The sequence below is a fragment of the Oryctolagus cuniculus genome, chromosome 8 (genome assembly GCF_051225735.1).
Source record: "Oryctolagus cuniculus isolate XC-2025 breed Fujian yellow rabbit chromosome 8, ASM5122573v1, whole genome shotgun sequence".
Classification (NCBI taxonomy): domain Eukaryota; kingdom Metazoa; phylum Chordata; class Mammalia; order Lagomorpha; family Leporidae; genus Oryctolagus; species Oryctolagus cuniculus.
The window spans coordinates 116,580,601-116,604,758 of NC_142874.1; the positions used below are offsets into that span (position 1 = coordinate 116,580,601).

The window sequence follows — 24,158 nt, forward strand, 5'->3', positions numbered from 1 at the left end:
GTTACGTGCATTATCACAGTAACTATGGTTGTGCTGAAAGGAGGGGTAGGTGCTATTGAGTACCAGGGTCCCCTGAAATTTTGTAGCAGGCTTCCAAATGGGGTGGTGAGATAATAATCTGAAACTGAAATTATCTTCAAGGAAACACTTTCTGGAGGGGGAGATTAATCCTAGGGGTCTTCCAAAAGTTTGTGGAAATGTGTATTTAAAAAAAAATGATTCCAAGTTTTTTGCACCAATATAAAGTTATCTTGTAATTCTGTTTCTTTCCATGAACTTTTTTGAAGTACTATTAGGGCAGCAGGAGTTGAAGCTTCATCCTTTCGGGGTTGAAATCAACAGCTACCCAGCTTCTGGTCCTGCTGTGCAAATGTAGCACCAGAATACTACCTACTCTGCCTGTAATCTCAGTTGTACCCTCCAACTGGACTTACTATGCAACAACACATAAAAACTCATGCCTTCAATATGAGAATATTAACTATTCCATGAATGATTCTTGAATTGAGCTTTCCTAAAATGGAATTATTCAAAATAAAGTTTAAAATGCAGCATTCTCTAAAGAATATTCATTATGACTGGATTTGAGCAATGACACATTGCAGATTTTGTATATTTTGTTCTACTCATGTGTGGTATTTTGCTGTTTTGTACCACTCAATAGATTCCTGTAACTTTACATAAATGTTAATACTTCCAATAAAAAAAAAACTCATTCCTAACAAATAAGATGAATCCTATTTGTAGTTGGGAAACTCACAAGTCACAGATCTCTAGACTCCAGTGTGTGAAATAATACGTTATAATATTAAGACCTTAATACCAAGTAAGTCCACCCATTCAATAAACAGGTTTTTTCTTAATGTGCCAAAGCCTCTTTTCTGACAGTATTTTTCAGTTATACTTGTGTACTACCAGTCCTAACAGTTTACAAAATAAATTATGAGAAAACTATGCCAACTAAGTTATTCAAAAGGTACTTCAAGATCATGTCTTTGCCTTACCATCACCACTGTGGGTATCAGCAATTTTAGTTCCTGAAAAATTTGTTCTATTCAGTCTTCTTCTTGTAAAAATTTTAGGACTAAATAGGTTTCTTAGATTCTAAGCTATGGGCTACTTAAGAAAGGGGAGCTTATCTTTTTTTTTTTTTAATCCCACTGTCTGTTATATAATATATGCATGGGTGTGGTATGAATGAAAGACCTGAGAAGCTTACATCCAAAACATTTAATAAAGCAAGTAATGAAAAACTCCAAAATCACAAGATTATAAAGAATATGCAATCCATCTGGGATTTATTGCATTTAAAGAAAGCAGATTATTAAAACAGTAGGTACGATAAATACAAGTAAGAAAATAATTTTAAATTTCAAACAAAAAACCAAAGTGAATCAGGGACAGAATTCAATCAAAAAGAATAAGCAATGTAAAGGCAGTAAAGTAATAAAATCAGTTAGTGCTTAATTAGACTTGGGGAAGTGGGGGACAACTGATTCTATCTCCTAAGTTTCCCAGCTATGTTTGAGGACCGAAGTTACTTTAGCAAGTATGCTTTATAACAGTTAGAAATACAATCAAGATGTAAATCTGGTTTATTTAAAGTTAAAGTTGTTTGCTTAGTGGTACATAAAAGGCTTAAGAAAATTCAAGTTTAACAAAAAATGGAAGTGTAATCAAAGAAAGTGCACTTAAAGCTGTTTGCCAGCAATTAAAAAGTAGCTTCTATACTGCTATTTGATGACTTTTCCATCATAAAAAGAGCATAGTAATAAACAGTTCTCTTTCAAAGAAGCACTATAGATTTTAAAATAAAACATAATAACCCCCAATGATGACCCTTTGCATTTTCATCTGCCTTCTTTTAGTGGCTTTTGTAAACCCTCACCAGGAGTGAATGTTCTTTTAGATATGATTGTGGTTGCAATTCCATTTTTTAAAAATTCACATTAACTCCACAGTAGAGAGTTGTGACATGTGCATGCATGTGTGTGTATATATTCTTTATTATATAAAACACCAAAGTATAAAAGTTCCCAAATAAACTATCATTTATGTTATTCTCACAGTAGATATGTCATCTCATTCTCACAGTAGACTGTCAACTCAATAACTGGACCTAAAATGACAAGAGTACTTTTGCTTAAAAAAAAAAAAAGTGAGAAAAGTTCACTGTACATTCTACATATATTATGACAAATACACCCAAACTCCTCAGAAGCAGTGACATTAATTTACTTGTACCTTCTAACAGTGCTTATGGGAAGTACCAAAATCTAAAGTAAACCAAGCCGAGTAGCTGAATTTATGAAAACCACTCTACCTGATGAACATAAGCACAGAAGAGTGGGTGCCACCTAGTATTTTCCACCAGCAAGATGAGAATTAGTTAATCCCTGCGGAACTTTGAACCAGGTAGGAATGAAAGGCGCATTTATCTCCAAACCCAGATATTGTAACTATGCCCAAGTATACACATACTTGGGAATTGGGATGAGGGATTACACTTCTGAATAAATAACTAGTCAGTTACATTTTCATCCAGCCAACAACCATTCCTCCTCCACTTAATATACACCATGCAGTTTTTAAGTCTTAGCAAATACATTCTTCAATGCCATAAAAGCTGGTCGTTTTAACATTAACATTTTACTGAAGTGATATTAAAATAATTTAGCAAATGATCCGCTTTTAACAAGATGATTCAAAACCAACAAGCATTACTAAAGCTGTTAGGAAACAACTTTGGCCTCGTATTTTTGCTAGTTTTACAATATTTTACTTCCCTTAGTGATGTTCAAGTATAACAGGTTTAGAGTTATGAGTGCTTTACATCCCAGAGAAGCAGAGGGACACCCAAATAATAACAGGAAAATATTTTTTTTCCAACTCTCCATCCGTAAGCCAGAATTGGACTATCCCTTAATGCAGCCAAACTTTTACTGGCTGCTATGTGCCAGGTACTGTATTAAATGCTTTCACATGCCTTGGGAGCTTTATTCTCATAATTGTCAGTAGGGAAGGGAGTGACCTGGATCGCAGCCGTTTGGAGTGAGCTACACCTTGACTGTGGTGGGAAGCGATGAGTGGAAATGGACAGGATAAATCTGTACTCCTTGGGAAAATGCCTATACTTCAACACAAAGAAATCTCCTCGTTTACATCCCATTGCATCTCAAATCAGATCTTAAATGTTTCCCCTAAGCTACAGTGAGTAAAAAGGAAAGTCACCAGCTGCACTGCAATAAAAGAATGTAAATATGTTCCACTTTCTCAGAGTAGTTTCCTCGGGCTTTGTCCAACGTAATAAGCCAAAGGGTCTCCATCAGTGTCTGATGAATCATTAAAAGTATTCAGTGTTCTGAAAAGCAAATAAAACTCTAGGTATTTCATGTTTACATCCCAGGGAGGGTACTTCAGTTCATCCACTACTTTTCTACAGGATGAAACTCAGGCGGTCTAGCAGAGACCAAGGACTAAAATAGTCAAAGAAGCATATGGTGTTCACATTAACAGATTTTTGTTTAACAAAACTTGTCTGATACAAACCTCCTGTATGTAGTTCATGAATTTATTGTGTAATCATCAACTCACCACTTTTAAAAGAAAGTTTCACTTGAATCTTATTTTATCAAGTTTTTTTAAAGATATCTACTTGAGCATTTGCATTAGCAGTATTAATCAACCTGAGAATTAGAAAAAAAGGTGCAAACGTAATATCTGCCTTTGGCACAAGGACAAGTAACTGGTGCAGTCCAGCTCTAAAAGGTAACTCTTTAAGTAGTAATGTAATGCTTGGTCTGCCTCTGCTACATTGTGATTCACATACTGCTTCCCAACTGTTTAGAAATCTGTACTGATTTAACATATAAAAGAAGAAAAAAAATGAATATGTGGTTTAGTTACCTATGTTTTGATTTAAGTTCAGAACCATGAAAACAGACAAACAGATTATCCTACCGGAGTACTAGAACTAAGAGTCTAACCAGATTACTCATTACACTTGAGTTGGGCTCAAAGAGAGTTAAAATATAGCAATCAAGGAGAGTGCCAGGTGATGAGTTTCCATCCCTCTTGGTAAACAGCTTTAACAGTTCTGGAAACTTTCAAATGTTAACCTGGCAGGGAAGGATAGTTAATTATAACTTAAAATAGAGACACAGGAAGCACGATACTATATTCACATTAATCCACAGATGTAATTTCTATCAAACACAATTTCTAAAAAACACCAAGTTTAAAATTAAGATTTGTGGTGTTAAAAAAGAAAAGGCAATTTGGTAGCTGGGCCCTTTTCCCTAAGAACACAATCAGTTGGCAGAGGTAAGATGCTAGTCCCTCATCACTGACCACCGTATAGCCACTGTGCACTCAGGTGGCTTCGTGCGGAGGCGCGCGCAGGACGTGGGGGTCCTGCCTGTAAGGCATTGTGGGCGTCACAGTTCTGTGCACTTCATTAAGACCACTCGCCCTCAAACCTAACCAAAATGAGTGTTGCTCCTGACTTGGGAAGTATTTGATGAAGGTGGTAAATTCACAAAGTATATTAATAAATGCAACATGATTTTACACTGTAAATGTCCTAAAAGTTTAGTGTTTCCAGATACATACATCTTTCCTGAAGTAAAATTTCTAAAAGCCTTGTCCTTACTACCAATTTTTCCAATAATCTGTTTTATTAAAGACATGATAATAAAAGGCTAGAGCAAGAAGCCATTCCAAAACAGAGGATAAAGTGTTCCTGAAGTACTGAATCATTTTTTTCTTCTATATCATTTTTTTGACATTTTACAAATCTCTCCTATGTGTTTGTTCTAGGCTTCAGCATATATATTCCATATTCTAACTTATTTTTTAATTGACAAACAAAAATTGTATATATTTAGCATGTACAACATGTTTTGAAATATGTATACATCATAGAAGGGCTAAATTGAGCTAATTGACGTATGGATTATTTCACATACTTATCATTAGGTATTCCACATTAATGGCACTTGTTTTTCAAAATGCAACAGAATTTTAGGCACAATAGTCAGTTACTTCTGGCTCTGCTTTATAGAGAAAGGAGTATGGGCTGAAATCTCTGCACTGTCCAGATAGCGTTCTGCTGCTTTAAGAGAACTAGATGAGCTTTCACTGTGTGGAAATTTCTAGAAGAGACCTTTTAAAATTTCACAAACATAACCTAAGTACAAATCACCCTAGTTCTAAATGCTGGATCTGGAGTGAGCCTGGGATGTGCACGCAAAAGTGACATTCTGATATCAAAAATAACGATACAGTTTGACTGTCCCTTCTAAGTGGCTCTGCACCCCGAAAAGGTGCCATGTGCTTTCACCGGAAGTACCTTGCCACAGCCGCATTTCTGGGCTGCACTGTCAGTAGCAGAAACCCTTGTTTAGAGCTTGCAGTGTAGCTCCCTTTTCTCCTGCCTGGAAGAAGCATCAAGTTACTACCCTGTAGAGATACTTCCTTTTTCTATTTGGTTTATTTAAAAATCACCTACTCTGATTGACCTGTAAGAATGAATGATATAAAGAGCTATACAAATAAATTTTCTTTCAAGTTCATAAAATTAGTCATACTTTTTTGAAACAGGAGTTAATGCCGAGAGTCCGGGAGAAGTTATCTACTGTTTAGAAGGAAATGGAGCAGCACCGAATGGGTCTAATTCAACTGGCTGGGACTGCTGGGACTGATGTGGACTGATGCTTTGCACCACGAGTTCTGTAAAGGGCACCGCACCAAAGTCATCCATTTTCAATGCCTCCGCACTGTGGAATGACCCATGGAGTGAATTCTGTCGTGGCCGCCCGGGCAGGATGGTGGTGTGGTCGGCACAGATGTCGCCCAGGCCCTGATGGGACGGGTGCCAGGGCAGGTCTGGAGGATGGAAGGGCTTGGCTCCAAAGGGGTCCAACAGACTCTCCTCGGGCTGTAAGACATTCCCCCTCTCCTTCCCATCAGGCAGGGCCACGCTGATGTTCTCCTTGGAGTCCGAGATGGTTAGAAATTCATTGCTGCTCTGAGAGTCTCGGCGGCCCACTTTCTTGTGCCTGCGAGCCCTCTCTGGAGTGCGGTAGGTAGGCTTCAGGGTCTTCTTGGTGCTGGTCGGCGTGCCATGATGCCGCTTCCCGTTACTCTTGGACATATCCTGCTTTGTGCGCCTTTGGCGAGAGGACAGTTTCTGTAAGCTGCGCTGTTTGACTTTTTGCTGCTGACTCCCAGTTACTTCCTCAAAGGGCACAAGGCCAAAAAGGTCCTCGGTGCTTTCACTTTTACTTGTTGATGTGGGAAAGGGCTGAAATGGAGTGGAGCCAAAGACATCTACGCTCTGGGGGCAGCCAGGGGGAGTGTGGGCCTGGGGCGCCGGCACGTGGCGCTGCTGCACATCGACCTTCTTGCTAAAGGGAGCCTTCGTGAACACATCAAATTCCTCCTGCTCTAGTCCCACAGTGGGAGACCTCTGTTGACCCAGGTTCTTTGCGTTGTCTCCCGGCTGGGGCGGTTGAGCATGCACTGCAAAGAAGGGGACAGCGCCAAATACGTCAAACTCCTGTTTGGGAGTCTCCAACCCAAACCTAGAGGGCAGCGGGGTGGGGGTGAGGAGTGCTGTGGCCAGGCCTTGAGTTGGTCCACCGCCAGGTTTGTCTTTGCAGACAAGGCTCTCCCCACTGTACTTTGCTTTAGTCTGCTCATAATCAGAATCAGAGCTGTGTTTCTCCTCTTCTTCCTCATCCTCAGAATCCATAAGCAGAGGCCGATGGCCCAGGTTTTCTGGTTCAGTATCCTCATCATTAAAATCCCCTTGCTCTCCCTGAACTTCTTCATCCTCTTGTTCTTCCTCTTCACTGCTCTTAGGAGAAGGGGGATCTGATTCAAAATCACTTTCAGATTCATCATTCCCCTTTTGCACTTGACCCTGTAATGATGAATTCTCTGAGCTTTTCTTTCCGGTCCGCTGATCTTTACATACCAGACTTGCTTTTCCATTCCTGATGGGGTTTGCAGTGCTATGTTCTAGATTCATGGATGAATATTCAACTCTCTTTTCGGGAGAACCTGCAGGTTCAAAGAAAAATTAGAACAATATTCAATGCATTTAAAAATCTATCTGCACTAAACAGTACTAGGCATTAGTACATGATATTACATATCCCTCACACCAGTTTCCTTAGAGGAAAAAGTATTGTCAAGTCTTTTTCATTAGCCTTAGTGGACACATTTGTCCTCAACCTAATGGCTCTTTAATGAAGCCAGACTCATCATATCTACCTCCACACTGCCTTACGTATTACAGACCTTCAGTGACGGCTAATTTTTTATTTAATAGCACTCAGAATATGACCCTAAAAGGAGCAGACAAGCAAATTACTTCTCCCCACCATGAAAATAAAAAGTATTCAGCTCATTCTGACTGCTCAGATTTCACCTTCATCAAACCTTAAAGTTTTCCCATAAACAAGCATGAATGGATTTTCTGCTTCGTTAAAAGTTTCACGAAATTGGCCGGCGCCGCGGCTCACTGGGCTAATCCTCCGCCTAGCAGTGCCGGCACACCAGGTTCTAGTCCCGGTCGGGGCGCCGGATTCTGTCCCGGTTGCCCCTCTTCCAGGCCAGCCCTCTGCTGTGGCCCGGGAGTGCAGTGGAGGATGGCCCAGGTGCTTGGGCCCTGCACCCCATGGGAGACCAGGAAAAGCACCTGGCTCCTGGCTCCTGCCATCGGATCAGCGTGGTGCGCCGGCCGCAGCGCACCGGCCGCAGCGGCCATTGGAGGGTGAACCAACGGCAAATGGAAGACCTTTCTCTCTGTCTCTCTCTCACTGTCCACTCTGCCTGTCAAAAAAAAAAAAAAGTTTCACGAAATTTTTTAAATTCGTGTTCTGATAGTATCTTTTGAACTGTATCTTCCATCACTAAAGCTAAAGACAAGATACTAAACTGAGACTGAAAGGACATCAACCTCCTCTCGAGGGACACATCTTTGTTTAGCTGTCATATTTATAGAAGTGGTCTTCAAAAAATTAATGGAAAATGCATGTTATGAAAAATTTTTGCATTAAAGTAAGCTTATCTTTTGATTCAACTTTCCCACATATTTTCTGAAGTTTCCTGGTACTATTAGGCATTCCGTTGAAATTATTCTGCCTTTAGAAACAAATCTAAGCCATCAGTATGTTAACAGTGTGCCACGCAATAAGAATACACCAAAAAACACAATGCTTTGCAATTTAACTGTATGGTCTATAAGAAAGAAATACAGTGTACACACTTACATGAAAATATACTGCCCTCCCAGTATAGTCATGTACTGATTTTTTAAAGGTGAAGATCAATTTGTATTGATCCAACCACACATTCTCATTCCTGCCCCCTTTCACTTCAAATAAAATCAGACATTTTCAAAACAATTAAATGGTCTGAAGTCTGTAATCATGAAAAAATAATTAGGTAGGAGGTACAGTTCCTTTCCCATTATTAATACGGCAGTCTCTGACATGACACCTTGGAGTATTTTCTCCTCTTTGAAAAGTCAGAACCATTGTCATCCCACCTCTCTGACTGCTGGGACTTTGCTTTTACCAACATTCCCTTAAATGCATAGGTCCCGCAGATTCTATCTTTGCCTGTGTTTCTCTGCATGCACTCTCTGGGGTCTTAACCACCTGGGTGGTGACTGCAAGGTACACCAACAGTTTTGGCTGGCTCTAATCTCTAACCCATTATTCCTAAGTTCCAGACAAAAATCTCTAATACTTACCATGAATACATTTTACCTGTCTATTGAGAAGAGGATCCTACTGTTACCTCAAATTCAGTCATTTCAAAAGACACCATTAAAATGTGCGCCTCCACAGTTCCCTGCAAACGACTGAGCGGCACCTCCATCTACTCAGATCCTCAAGTCACCAAAAATGTGGAAGTCATCTTCCCTCCTCCCACCATTCACTGCTTTAAAACCTAATGAACCTGTTCCCCTCCTCCCTCTGCTTGCCATTTCATTCCTTGTTGTCTGATTCTTTCATTATCTCACAGATCAACTCTAAGCTTGCCTCTGCCTCAAGTATTATCCTTCAGATGGATTCTTTACATGGTCACCAGAACGATGACATTAATCACACAACTACTGTTTTCCAGGGTCTCTCTAAGAGCCTGACCCTTCACAAGGCGCAGGGTGCTCTTTGCTCACAGGGCTCCATCCCACCACATCAGCAGCCTCAGCCCGATGCCTCCCTTGGGTAGTCTCTTCATAGCCACACCCACATGCTCCCTACCTAAAAACAAGAACCAAATAGATGGGATGGCTTGTTCTGAGCTGTCTTGCTCTTTAATTTCAATTTTTGCTGTATTAAGATCTGTCTCCCTTTGCAATACTGTACCTCAGTATGAGTGCCCTTCTACAACTCCCACTGGACAGCCTGATGAACTTAACACATGGCCTAGCCTTTCAGAGCCACTCCTGGGGGGGGGGGGGGGGGATAGGAACTACTCTAAACATGATGCTCCTAATGAAACTAGTACAAACCCTAACTGTACTACCTACTCTACTCTATTGCAATTATGTGTCTACTTGTCTAGTATTGCTATTTATCATTATCTTGTTTATCATTCATCTCTGTACTCTAGCATTGTAAGGTATCAGTATTTGTTGAAACAGTAAGTGACTACTTGGAAATCACCAACTATATTCAAACTACATTAAGGGATGTGATAATAAACATAAATTTAATATAATAAAGGAATATAATCAAGATAAATTCTTTACATCTGGAGATATTTTAGCTCAGAATTTAGTCACTCACATTTACTTAATTCATTCAACAATACATTTATTTCAAAGGGCACTTTACTACGTGCTCTCTTCTGATTAAGCCCTGGTGAACACCACAGACATGGGGTTCACAATCAGAGGCTGTAAGTAAATTTAGAAATAACAGAGCAGAAGGAATGGGTGTAAAAACCCACTCCGGGCAGTCAGCGAAGGCCTCCCTAAGGAGAGGACGGTTAAGCCCAAACAGGAGAAGGCACCAGTCACACACAGGGTATTTGAGCCCCTCGCTCACTCTGCCTCAACACGGGCTAGTGAGACTACAACTCAGGGAGCAAACAGGACGTGGACAAGATGAAGGAGAGGAGACTGCAGCAGGCCAGACCATGAAGGAGTCAGATTTTAAGCAAAATCCGGTGGGTAGTGGAAAGCCACCGGAAGGCTTTAAGATGGGTGCCATAATCAGATATTTCAAAAAGACCACGGACATGTAGGGAAGACTAGAGGAGGAGTGGCAGAAGTGAGGGATCATGGAAGAGGAAATGGTAATTCAGGTTAGAGCTCGCAGTACTGGGTGGATAGAAGTGGGAAAATTTGCTTGTTTTTTTAAGGATTTATTTATTTATTTATTAGAAACGCAGAGTGAGCGAGAGAGAGAGAGAGAGATAGAGCTCTTCCATCCTCTGGCTCACTCCCCATATGGCAGTAATGTCTGGGGCTGGTCCAGGCCAAAGCCAAGAGACCAAAACTCCACTGATTCTCCTTTATGGGTGGCAGGGTCCCAAGTACTTAGGATATAGAAGTGGAAAAATTTTGAAAGACATTGGAGAGGAAAAGTCTGGATGGAAGGAAGGGTAAGTAAAAAACAAGTGGGAAAGTAGAGATGATCAAAAATTTGGTTTTGGAAACACTAAACTTGATAACTAAACAAGGCAACATTTATGTGCAGAGCAGGTATTCCTGACATGAGCAAAGTGCTAAGTTTTTTGGACTGAAGAAAACAGATTTGCAAGTTATCATCACGCAGAGCAAGGACACAGCCAAGTGACTAAAGGGCATTACCTAGAAAGAAAGTGGTGAAAAACTGAACCCTAAGTTATAAAGCATTCAAATGTCAGCAGAGGAAGAACCTTCAACCTATTAAGTACCAGCCAGAGAAGAGCAGCAAAGCCAAGGAAGTACAATGTCATGGAAGTTGGGAGAAACAGTATCTCCGGGGGGGCCAACACAACAGAGCTGATGACGGAAAGTGGCCCCTGGATCTGTCAGCAACAGTGATGAGTGGGAAAGAAGGTGGAAAATTCCACAGGTTACACTGAAATGCAAATATAATCTTCTGCTGGTTCCTTACAACCAGCCCAGAACTATATGCTGTAGGTGTTATCCCACCCACACAGAGCCACAACGTGCACCCCACGCACCTGTGCATGGTCATGACTGGTTATATTCTGCTTCCTGAAGTGTACTCTGCAGAACACTACGGCCATGACAAGAGCTACACGAGTGGTTTCAGGTGACTGAGTTGAGCAAATGACGCACTCTACAGTCCTCCTCTACTCCAATTCAGCTGGAAAAGCTCATTAAATGTGCTGATGAGTCTTACACACAAAAGAATCCATTTTAGGAAACTTAAGATTTTATGAAGCCTTCACTATACTTTTACAGGCAACACCTGCTAAGCTCTGTGAACAGTTATGCACAAAGCACCATGGGAAAATGCTGCTCTATAACTTCTGATTTTTAAAGAGCTATATTTGAGAACAGTTTAAGAATTGAAAAGGGACTGCCTTCAAAAAGAACAAGACAGACAATAACCTATACCATCTTTGTGGTTTCAGATTACATCTCCAAAAAGTACAGGCAACTGGGGAAATTTTTGGTGTGGAATGACTGGCTGTCTCCCCTTCATAAAATTAAAATAGCCATCAAAAATATCCAACAAGTTCCAGCTCTTGATTCCAATTTCCTGCCAATGCAGACCCTGGGAGGCAGTAATTATGACTCAAATAACTGGGCTACTGTCCTCCTGGGGAAGACCCTAGATTTTTCCCAGCTCTTGGCTTTACTGTATCTCAGCCCTGGCTACTGCCAGAATTTGGGAAGTAAACCAGTGGTTCACTTTCTCTGTCTCTCTCTCTCTCTGCCTCTCAAAAAATTAGTTTTCAAATGTATACAGATGCAGGCACTTGGCACAGTAGTCAAGCAGTGGGTGCAGCATTCTGGCATAGCAGGGAAAGCCACCATTTGCAATGCAGGCATCCCATGTGTGTGCTGCTCCACTTCTAATCCAGCTCCCTGCTAATGGCCTGGGAAAAGCAGCGGAAGACGGCCCTAGTGTTTGGGCTCCTGTTACCTACATGGGAGACCTGGATGAGGCTCCTGGCTCCTGGCTTTGGCCTAGCACAGCATTGGCAGTTGAAACCATCTCCAGAGTGAACTAGCCGATGGAAGATCTCTCTCTCTCTGTAACTCTTTAAAATAATAATAATAAAAAAAAATGCTGCTTTAGAAGCCTGCATGCCATATTGAGGTGCCTGAGTTCAAATCCCAGCTCTGTTTCTGATCCTAGCTTTCTGCTAAAGCACACCCTGGGAGGCAATGGTGCTGGCCCCAGTATTCAGTCTGTGCAATCAACATGGGACACAGATTGGGTTATAGGTTCCTGGCTCCATCATGGCCCAGTCCCAGCTGTCTGTCGCGAGTATCTAGGGAGTAAACCAGTGGCTAGCAGAGATATCTGTGTGTGAGTATGTCTCTCTCTTTCTCTCCCTCTTCCCTACTCTCATATTTGGAAGTGAACCAGTGGATAGATAAATATCTCTCCTTTTCAAAGATAAATAAAAATATCCAAATTATTTTTATCCCCATATTCTTGCAAACCACACTAACATTCAGACGTTTCTCTATTTCCCCTGCATAAACCATTGTAGTCAAGCAGGGTGAGAGCACCTACCATGCTGACCCCCAGCAAGAACAGTTTTCATACACGTGGCCCTCTCTCTCCAGCATCTCCTGCTAAGGGAAATTTAAATTCCAGGCTGCAACAGGCCTAGAGAGGGTTCACTTCCCTACAGTAACAGCAGTTTATGTACTCATCCCTCTTTACTGAAACCATAGAAGAACTGAGAAAGAAAAATAAAAAAACACTTTAATACACCCTAAGGCTTTTAAATCCTGTCCCATAGCCAGAACATAACTATCAAAATAAGTATTTCAAATCATAAAGTTGGTTATACAATGTACAATGTATAGTACTTTAAAATGTGACCTCTAGCTAAGAGTGTCATGAATTTTCATTATTCATTACTTTGCCTCAACATATTCCTATTATTTAAAAAATGTTGGATGTTCCTACTTTTTGCTTCTGGAGCCAGATTGCTTCTTCCCAGTTGTCAGATTAAATAATACGCATTTGATTTACTATGAAATTTAATCAGGATTATTTTACTGCTGCAGTTAATTTCCCAAAAGTATATTCTAAATATGTTGCTTTTCAATATATCCTAAATCCTAATAATCCCCATACTGACTAAGGTTTATATTATTAACATGAAAGTGGCTGTTTTTCAAGTAAACTGCAGGAGAGAACAGCACTAAGAATGTACACTTACAACACAAACAAATGGCTAGAATGTGCCTGGGATGGTTACTAGGTTACATCTTTTATTGTTAATTTATTTTACAAAACATGGTAAAATTTCATATACTGATTAATTTTTTTATTTGAGGCTCTATGTAGGCATTCCTCTCTCCTTAAGCTAACTAAAGTAGAATGAGGTCTTTGTGGCTACTAATCAGGATATTCTTTATTTCTCCTTTGTGCCTGGGACTACAAACTAATAATTTTAACTTTCTGAGTAATTTAGCAAGTTGGATTTTAACCAGTGATACTGAAGCAAGTGTACTGATTTAATAAACAAGTGTCATGCAAAAATATGTGATCACTAGTATCTATAAGCAAATATTAACAAGAGTTAATCAACAGAAAGTTATTTCAAATGCTGTTCCTCAAATAACTTATTTAGTGAGAAAATTAGCAAGTAACTTACATTAACATCCTTGACATATTTATACATAACATATGGAATCAAATTATTTTAAGGTAGCTCAAGGACAGACAGAATGTTTTTCCACTTTTAAATAACAAATATTTTCACAGATTCGATATTGTGGACTGAATTACTACTATTACCTTATTTTCAGAACCTAGACCTATAAAACCACAGACTTTTACAAACAGAAAAACTTCAGAGATAATGTAATTAGTATTGGTCTAAACCATTTAAAGTAGAACTGAAATCTTTAACTGAAAGTATACATATATTTAATAGAACTTGCAAAGAATGAAGGTCTTAACATCTTGTGCTCTTTCAATTCTTTACTTCTGTTAGATTCCACTGTCGGAAATACACAAATCCTCATCTCCGAGGTAGGGGAGCGACTGCTACAAACAGCCAAAATTACTCAGAGTCCAATCCTAAGAATAGGTGAGTGGTTAAGACAGACAATACGGATCTGTGTAAATTATTGAAGAACAATGATGGGTTATGAGGGCCCACATTACTTTGTGTAGCATGTAAACTGTCTCAAGGAAATTCCAAGTTCAAATACTGCAAGAAATGTTACAGCAATGGAGGTATCAGTGAAGTGTTAACAGAACTGCTACTTATTCACACACATAAACTCTGATTGATTCTCACTGCTATACTTCATATACCCCACGCAAAGAATTGCAAGATAGTCACTCAAAGCTATCCGTCAACTAACAAGCATTTACTAAGTAAGTTAAATATAACACCAACCATTTAGTAACTGTCCATAATATATATATATTCCTTCACCTGCAGGGGACACTAAAGGCAAATGTCCTTTGATGGCTGTGTGGTTATTTGGAATCATGCATTATTTAGTATTTCACTTTCTTAAAGCACAGGTAACAACAATAACCACCTCATAGAGCTGTAGCAGAGGTTGAAATGGAAATACATGTAAAGTACTAGTATGTTACAGATTCTAAATAAAGGGCTGTAACTGTTACTGCTACCATCATTCCACGACTCTTTATGGAGTACCTACCACAGACATACTGTAATAGAAACTAAATCACCTGATAGAGATGAGCATTAAACAACAGGAACTAATCTGGTCAAGGGCACACATGCAGTTCCAAGGCCTTTTCATACATCATCCCTTAACCCATTATTATGCTTCCACAACAGCATTAGGGCAGAAATGCTCTGTAAGGTTTGCTATGATCTTGCCTGCAGCTTTTTCCCTTCTTCAGTTTTACCAACTCCAACTTCAAGAAGTTAGCTTTTTTTTCCCATGTCAGATCACTGTGGCAACTTCCTACCACAAAGCATCATTGTGACTACCCAAAACAGGTCACAGCTTTCCCTTCTTTCTATTTTTATCTTTTGGTGACCTTAATTCTGTTGCATAGTTTCAACTATATTTTAAAGGCATAAGTCAAAAAAGGGATTTCTAAATACTTAGCCTAATTTCTCTTAACATATAAGGAATTTGAGTTTAAGGCCATGGTGACTTCTCCTCTAACAATACTTGTTTAAAAGTCTTACTTGTAAATTCAACAATTAAGCTACTCATAGAACATAATCAGTATCTTGCTTATCTTTTGTATCCTCTTTACAAAGCCATGCCTGAAAAGTCAAAAATACAAACAGGATGAGATCTGTGTTATTTTTTTTTTTATCAAAGTGTTTTGTTGACACGTATGAGTTCCTTGGGTTAAGAATATTTTAGGGGCCAGTGCTGTGGTGTAGTGGTGCCAGCATCCCATGTGGGCACCGGTTCGAGTCCCAGCTGCTCCTCTTCCAATCCAGCTCTCTGCTATGGCCTGGGAAAGCAGTGGAAGATGGTCCAAGTGCTTGGGCCCCTGCAGCAGCATAGGAGACCTAGAAGCTTTTGGCTTCTGGCTTTGCAGTGGTTCAGCTACGGCCACTGCAGCCATCTGGAGAGTGAACCAGTGGATGGAAGACCTCCCTCCCTCCCTCTCCCTCTCTCTCTCTCTGTGGAGTGAACCAGCAGATGGAAGACCAACCTCCCTCTCCCTCTCTTTCTCTTTCTGCTTCTCTGTAACTCTGCCTTTCAAATAAATAAATACATAAATCTTAAAAAAAAAAGTAGAAATAGCTTACACACTCTAAAAATTAGAGGAAAAATGGAATATTTATTTTAAAAAAAGAGTATTTTATAGCCTATAGGGTTAAGATATACTATAAAGCTTTATCAAAGAACAAAAAAAATTATAAAATTTAAAAAACCCTGAAAGATAAATATCCAAATGACCCTCATTTTCCTCATCTATAAAAAAGGACCAACAATAGAACTTACCTGATAGGGATGATTAATCATCATCTTAGTTACTGCAAGTGCATTAAATTGGGGGGATGTGTATGAGATTAGATTCCCAAAGTATACTTTGATAAAGAATTTATTCAGCAAGGTATTGTATGACATACAAAGATAAATACCTGACTTCAAGGAAGCTTATCATTCACATTAACAGCTAATCCTGATTCTAGTGACCTGGAAAATGAGTAACCAAGGTAAGGAAATTTGGGCAGTTCTGAAAAACAAGATTACCTCACCAAATAAAACTTAGAACAAAGATTCACCAGATAGATATAAGAACATGCATTTATCTACTGTAGAATAACAAGTTTACATAAAAGGTATTTCTAAATGTTTAGATTGCAAAGATACCACCTTTTTCAAAGTCTAACAGAAGATTCCAACTCAAAAACCATATATATAACTAGACCTGAAATGGCATTTCTTAGACTAGACATTCATACAGCTGTTATACAGTATTCTTGTAAATATGTCATAAAAAGAATATCCTAGCTAATGCCACATGATTTTAAGCTAATACTATAAAATATGTGTGGTCAAATAAATCAAACTTTATAAACTCTACCAAAAAATTCAGAATATTTAGGAAGTATCAACTATGGAGAGAGGAGCATGTATTGCACCATACTATTCCTATTACCATTCTCTAATCAGGGTTCCCATTGTACTTTCTGTTATAAAACAGGTGGTACGTTTTCATCATATAAGAAGATTCCAGCATCAAGGAAATTTCATTTTGATGTTCTTTTCTTTGCTATCAGATTATAGAGGATAAATGTCTTGAAGCTGCTCCTCTAATTGCATGCCTTCTGTTGTCTCATCATTTAGGGATAGGGCAGGGGCTGTAAGATGGTACACTCATTCTGAATTGGCAGCATACTGCCTGTCATCATTTCCCAGCAATTTACCATCTTAGGCCCAGGGATTAGAGGATCAGGAGGTTTTATCCAAATCTGTAGTACTTCTCGGAAGACAGGCCAAGTAACAGCCTTTGAGTACAAGAGAATCATACCAGTTGTGAACAGCATTTCCTAGCCAGATTAAAAATGCCATAAAACTGTCATTTCGATTTTGTTACTCAAATTACTACAGATTTTTGTTTAAAACAGTTACTCAAAGCTTTCATTTGTTCACTATTATAGAGTTCCTTCTTAGAAACCACATGGACTTGAGCAAATCACTGACGTGGAGGCTCATTTCCCACTGTATGTACACAGAATTCAATATTAAGGGAACAACTATTGTGAACATCCAGAAATAAAAAATTTTTGAACATTCAACAATGTTCAAGAATCAAATATTCCACTCTAAATGAATAAACAATAGACCTAATGGTGACTTATGATAATGGTCAGCATTTGGACCTGAATCTAATTAAAAATGAAAATAAAATGTAAGAAATCTGAAACTCCAGTGACCTAATATGGCCTACATGGCAATAAAGCTCTTCAAATATAGTTTTAGAATTCCACAAAACATATAGGTGTTTCAGAAGTGCTCCTTAAAAGTGAGTATACCATATGTTGGCATACATACCAACTGCAAAGCAAGGCACTAGGGTATGAGTTTCAAGGCAGAGAATGAATGCTATGCTTTCAGTATGATTTTTATGGCTATGCTATACAGGACTAGAACCCGGGGTGCTGGCGTCGCAGGCGGAGGCCAACCCATTATCTTTAGCTACTCTTTCTGAGGTCTGAAATCGATATCATAAACTAAGGCAACAAATCTGCAAGATGATTCTATGTGGCCAAATAAGTTAGGCCAGTTGACTATATACTAGTTTGGGAGTACATGCACCTATTACCCACATGGAAGAAAATGCATGCAGCAAGAAGATAGTCTGGGCTCAAGAGTATATGGGGACAAAGGGAACAGGTTCTCGGATAACCTCCTTGAAAACACAGCCTACCCCATTTGGTAGAACACCTTTTTACCTATTTTCCTTCTGGAAACTCCTCCTTATCTTCCAAAACTTAGTTGAAACATCATCTGTTCCTAGTCACCACCTTTCCTACCATCCATCCACATCAGTGTCAATGGCTCCTTATGCACACGCTTCAACTACAGAGGTTCTTATCTCCTTGGAGGCTGAAAACTACAAATGTAACATCAGATAAAGTTTTCTACTTCAATGTAACAGGGTAAGGTTTTGTCCCTAGCAGTTAAGATGTTCCAAACCAGACCTAGGTTCAATTCCTGGCTCTGGCTCCTGACCTCAGCTCCCTGCCAATGCAGACCCTGGGAGTCAGTGGTGAGGCTCATGTGATTGGATTCCTGCCACGCTCATGGAAGACTCAGATTGTGTTCCTGATTCTTAGCTGCAGCCCTGGCCATTGCAGGCATTTGGATAGTGAACAACGGCTGGAGGGCACTAGTGTACTCACTCCTACTCGCTTGCTCTTTCTGCCTCTTTTGCTCCCTCTCACTATCTAATAAATTTAAAAAATTTTTAAAATGCTACCTAGCAGAGAAAGTCATTTAAATCAATGAGAAAACCTGACACTCTTTAGCTTTTGCTTCCTTTGTTGGTCTTTCAAATGGAGAGTATTTAAAATCTGATGTTCTCTCTTTTGGGCTATTTCTATATAATTTTCCAACTTCCATATAAGAACTCTTTCCCTTTGCTAGCTCAGACAGCCATAGGACTGCCCTTTTTGTCTTTGCTACCATTTAGCCAAAAACCTTCATGTGAGAACCTCAGTGTCAGATATGATAGCCCTGCCCAGATACTAAATCAGTGGATCCTCCACTTCCAGGTTGGCACAGCCACTTAGAAATGTGTCTATAATCAGAACCTCTCAACTGCGGAGATCTTCTTCTATGTGAGCATCACATTTTCTATGGGTCCCGTGACTTTTATCACCCCCAGTGGCTGTACCGCATTCCCCAGTATGACTTCATCCTGCACACACAAATTCACCTTGTCTTACCAGCACCCTTCCTTTCCTTCTAAATCTTTCTTGCTGATCACACACAATGGTACTTGCCACCTTCCTCCCTAAGCTAATCCCAACAAACCACAGCAATGACAGTCAAGGGGACTGACGACACTATAAGCCAATCACAACCAAGCTGGATTGGTTTCTCAGAACCTTACAGATCCCCAGAATCAGCACTGTCATTTCCCACTGGCCCTACCAACATTTTCACTAATCTCGGCAGACAACCTTGTCCCACATTTCAAAGAGAAATGGTGAGGCTGCGAAGCATCAATTCTCCATCATTTTCCACCACAAACATTTATATCCATGCTTTTCTCAAGGACAAACTGTTGCATTTGGTTGCACACCGCTCCTTCCATCTGGGATGCTAGCTCATCTCTTCTAGCAACTGTTCTCTTATGTCTTCTCTTCTACTTTCAATCCTCCTTTCTCTATATGTAGTAACATTGCTCCCACTTCCTATGTCTACTTCTGGTCTTGCTCCTATCAAAACTAAACAAATTCCTCTCTTTAACCCTTACATTTTTTTCTGTACTTAGTACACTTAGACTCATCCTAATAACCCATCACTGATATCTCAAATTTCTTCATCTCCCACTCACTTCTAAGTCCACAGCAATCAGGATTCTAACTACATCATTCTTGCTAAGATCAAATAGCTCCTAAATGTTAAATCTAACCAACTACTTCCAATCACGTTACCCTTGTGGACAACAAACCATAGTAACTCCATGTCGAGTCTCACCCACCCATTTTCACTTCTCCCTCTATGACAGGACACTGACCATCTGTTTGGTCTAGCTGACTTTGCTACCTGGTCATAAAGCTTAATTGCTATCCCATGTCTTTCCAGTAAGTCAGGCAGACTAGCAGGACACCTGAGGGGCCAGCTCCTAAAACATTTATAAAGTGATGTTACAGAACAAGGTCCTACTCTGTATCGCTATTGAATTGATAAATGCATAAAATCTTTCTCCAGGGCCAGTGCTCTGGTGTAGCGGGTAAAACTGCTACCTACAGTGCTGGCATCCCATATGGACACTGGTTTGGTCCAGGCTACTCCACGTCCAATGCAGCTCCCTGCTAATGTGCCTGGAAAAGTAGTGGAAGATGGCCCAAGAGTGTGGGTCCCTGCACCCGCATGAGAAACCCCAAAGAAGCTCAAGGCTCCTGGTTTCGGATCGGCCCAGCAATGGCCATTGTTGCCAGATGGGGAGTGAACCAGCGGATGGAAGATCTCTCTCTGCCTCTCAAATAAATAAATAATCCTTTTTTTAAAAAAAAGTTTATTAAAAAAAACTTTCTCCTTCTGCTGCCCTGCATAGAAAATTCCTATTGCAGCTTTGTCCAAATTAGCCATCCACTCCAGACTATAATCTCATATGTAAATTGCCCTTTTTTTTATTAAGGTTATATTTATTTATTAGGTACAGTTCCAGACAATAAGAGGGAGAGGCAGAGACAGGTCTTCCATCCACTGGTTCACACCCCAAATGGCTGCAACGGCCAGAGCTGGGCCAATCCAAAGCCAGGAGGCTAGGAGCTTCTTCCCGGTCTCCCGCATGGGTGCAGGGGCTCCTGCACTTGGGCCATCTTCCACTGCTTTTCCAGGCCTTAGCAGGGCACTGGATTGGAAGAGAAGCAGCCAGGACTTGAACCAGCACCCATATGGGATGCCAGGGTTACAAGCGGAGGCTTAGCCTGTTACACTACAGAACCAGTCTCACATTCTTCATTCTTACACGGAACTTCTTCAATCTTCAGTACCAGGATTCCTTCTCATTTCCAGGGGCAGGACACAACATATGCCCATGTGCATTTCACATAACATATTCAACCCTTTAATATTTTCTTTCTTTACTAAAATTCTTCTCTATTTTTCCTGTCTCTATGATCCTTCTTTATTCATCTCTTTTCCCATATTCACGGTCTTCCCTCTTGGAATTGTTTGGATGAAGTTTGTCCCTCTAAAGCTTGGTCCCCGGTGTGCAATGTTAAAAGGTGGCATGACTTTTTTTTTTGACAGGCAGAGTTAGACAGTGAGAGAGACAGAGAGAAAGGTCTTCCTTCCGTTGGTTCACCCCTCAAATGGCCACTGCGGTCGGCGCACTGCGCCAATCCGAAGACAGGAGCCAGGTGCCAGGTGCTTCCCCCTGGTTTCCCATGTGGGTACAGCTTGGGCCATCCTGCACTGCCTTCCCGGGCCACAGCAGAGAGCTGAACTGAAGAGGAGCAACTGGGACAGAATCCAGCGCCTCAACCAGGACTAGAACCTGGGGTGCAGGTGCCACAGGCAGAGGATTAGCCTAGTGAGCTGCAGCACCAGCCTTTTTTTATTATTATTTTTTAAGGTGGTATGACTTTTAAGAGGTAGGGCCTAGGGGTTGGCACTGTGGCGTAGTGGCCAAAGCCACCACCTGCAGTGCTGGCATCCCTTATGCATGCCAGTTTGAGACCTGGCTGCTCCACTTCTGATCCAGCTCTCTGCTATGGCCTGGGAAAGCAGTGGAAGATGGCCCAACCACTGGGGCCCCTGTAACCACATGGGAGACCTGGAAGAAGCTCCTGGCTTTGGATTGGCCCAACTCCTGCAGTGCAGCCAGTCAGGGAGTGAACCAAGGGATGGAAGGTCTCTGTCTCTCTTTCTTCCTCTCACTGTCTGTGACTCTACCTCTCAAATAAATAAATAAAATAATTTTTAAAAAAATTGAATTCTCTTGTCTCTAGCCAAGATTTATCTGTGCCTTGAATGCCAGTTCTCTGTATCGAAATTCCTACTATTGAGATTCTGGTGAGCCCCAGCAGACAACTCAAGCTCAGTGGGTATGAAAATGAATTTTTCTTCTTGTCCTACCATCACCAATTTCATTAAATGAAAAGTCTGGTAATCATTTTATGTTCCTCTGTTTCCCTCAATGTCCCAGCTCATTCCTAAATGGTCACAGAATCCTATAGATCTGTCTGTATAGCCTCCTTCAGGCTGTCACTTCAAGTGTGGAATGTTTCCCAATAGTCTGACCACCATTTCTCAAACTATGTGAGGTTAAGGGACAAGTCTACTTATTTTGGTGTTCCCATTCCATGCCATCCAAGCAATTTAACACTCGCAAAGTTAATTTCTCACTTGCTCTCAGCAGACCATACTTTGAGTACTGTTCTAAATTCCTAGCTCCAATTTCAGTTATCCACTTTACATTCCAGTCTTTGCGGTGTAAGCTTTCTAGAATGCATCTCATCATACTCCTTTCCCCTGTATACAGTCCTGCTGTATCTACCCATTGCTTCCACTGTCTCCACCTCATGCCCCTCCCTGCATCTCCAGTTTAATTTTTCCCTTCAACTAATACTACCATCCTCAAATGCTAAACTGCCCAAACACACTGACCTGTCTCAGGCCTATTTTTGCTCACAACTGCTCTCTCTGCTCTGAATCCGGTACCCTATCTTTCATACAAGTTCACGTGTATTTATTTCCCAACGCATAACTTTTCCATGAATTTTTCCTTATTTCCCAATCCTAATTTAGCCAGAACAAAGCAACTCTCCCCCTTTGTGGGACCACTGAATGTCAACCTATTGTAGCATCTGCAGTAAAATGTGCATGGTTATCATGGCTATTTCTACCTAAATGAACTCTAGTCCTAACACAAATAAAAATTAAATAACTTCTGAAGCAATTCTCTTTTTAACCAAGGCTGGGATTAGCAGGTGGGAGAAATACGAGGCTCCCATGCAAATGCAAATTAAAACAGAATTATCTGTACCCAGCTGGACACTTAGCAATGAAAAAACTGCTATGTAAACATAGTATCAAGTGGGAAGAGGCAGGATCTAAAAATTCTACATATACCATGCCTAACAAGTACAAAACTTAGGGAAATGAAGCCAAAAGATCAAAATGCAAGTAGCTGTGCTAGTACAATAAGGACAATATGAGTGTTTTATCCAATATTATTCAGTTTTATAACAGTTATCTTTCCATTATATCCTTTCATTAAAATTGTTTAAGTCAATCATGGCACAGGCATTTTTCCATACTGCTATACTTTAATACTATTATTTTTAAACAGTTACTTTAATCTAAATAGGTCACAATTTAATCATTTGCCTAATATTGGACATTTAGGATATTTTAAATTTTCTGCTTCTACAACTCAAAGACTGAATATTTTTGTAGTTGCATTTTTCCCTCAAGTTTTGCATTATTTCCTTAAGTAAGTTGCCAGAAATAAGCCCCCAAAAATCTAAAAATATAAACATTTTACTCAAACTGCTTTCCAGGGCCAATGCTATGGCCAGTAGGTTAATGCTCCACCTGCAGCACTGGCATCCCATATGGGCACCGGTTCAAGACCCAGCTGCTCCTCTTCTGATCCAGCTTTCTGCTATGGCTTGGGAAAGCAGTGGAAGTTGGCCCAAGTGCTTAGGCCCCTGCACCCTCATGGGAGACCCAGAGGAAGCTCCTGGCTCCTGGCTTCAGATCAGCCCAGCTCTGACAGCCGTAGCTGTTTGGGAAGTGAACCAGCAGACTGAAAACCTTTCTCTCTGTCTCTTCCTCTCACTGTCTATAACTCTACCTCAAATAAATAAATAAAATCTTTTTAAAAGAAGAGAGAATAAAACAAGCAAAAAACACTGCTTTCCAAAAAAAGTGCCAATTTATGACACCAAAAGCAATATTAGCATGCTAATTTACTACATAAAACAGTATCACACTGGACTTACCAGCTCAATTGTACATTTTCCCCAAACAATACATTTAAACATAATGAACTATCAAAACTCTAAAATGAAAGATTCCAAATAAATGAGCATTTTTAAACACTGCCAGTGAGAGCATAAATGGTTAATATTCATACTGCAGGCCAATCTAGCAATAAATCAATTTTGTAAATGTACATACTTTGGGCTGAACAATTTCTCCTCTAGAAATAATGTTATGTGTTGAATGTTCATGTACAAGGTTATTCAATAAAGAATTATTTAAAATATTGTCAATTCTATCTGGTAAATCTGCAAAAGTACCAGCGGCAATATAATGTGATGGCATATGACATAAACAAATA

General features: G+C 40.2%; 2 protein-coding genes across 4 annotated transcripts in view; one reads left to right on the top strand and one right to left on the bottom strand.

Moving 5' to 3' along the window:
- The window catches only part of PAQR3 (progestin and adipoQ receptor family member 3), a 31,275-nt gene extending 22,861 nt beyond the window's left edge, over nt 1–8,414 (top strand). For both annotated transcript variants that reach the window (XM_051820186.3, XM_051820189.3), the window contains one exon: nt 5,602–8,414. Coding sequence is in view for 1 of the 2 variants with exons in the window: in XM_051820189.3 (XP_051676149.1) it covers nt 5,602–5,643 (42 nt within the window). In the remaining variant the exon portion in view is untranslated. The remainder of the gene's footprint in view (nt 1–5,601) is intronic.
- The window catches only part of BMP2K (BMP2 inducible kinase), a 151,023-nt gene continuing 128,080 nt past the window's right edge, over nt 1,216–24,158 (bottom strand). For both annotated transcript variants that reach the window (XM_008267688.5, XM_002716997.6), the window contains one exon: nt 1,216–7,065. In XM_008267688.5, coding sequence (XP_008265910.1) covers nt 5,633–7,065 — 1,433 coding nt within the window. In that variant the 3' untranslated portion in view covers nt 1,216–5,632. The remainder of the gene's footprint in view (nt 7,066–24,158) is intronic.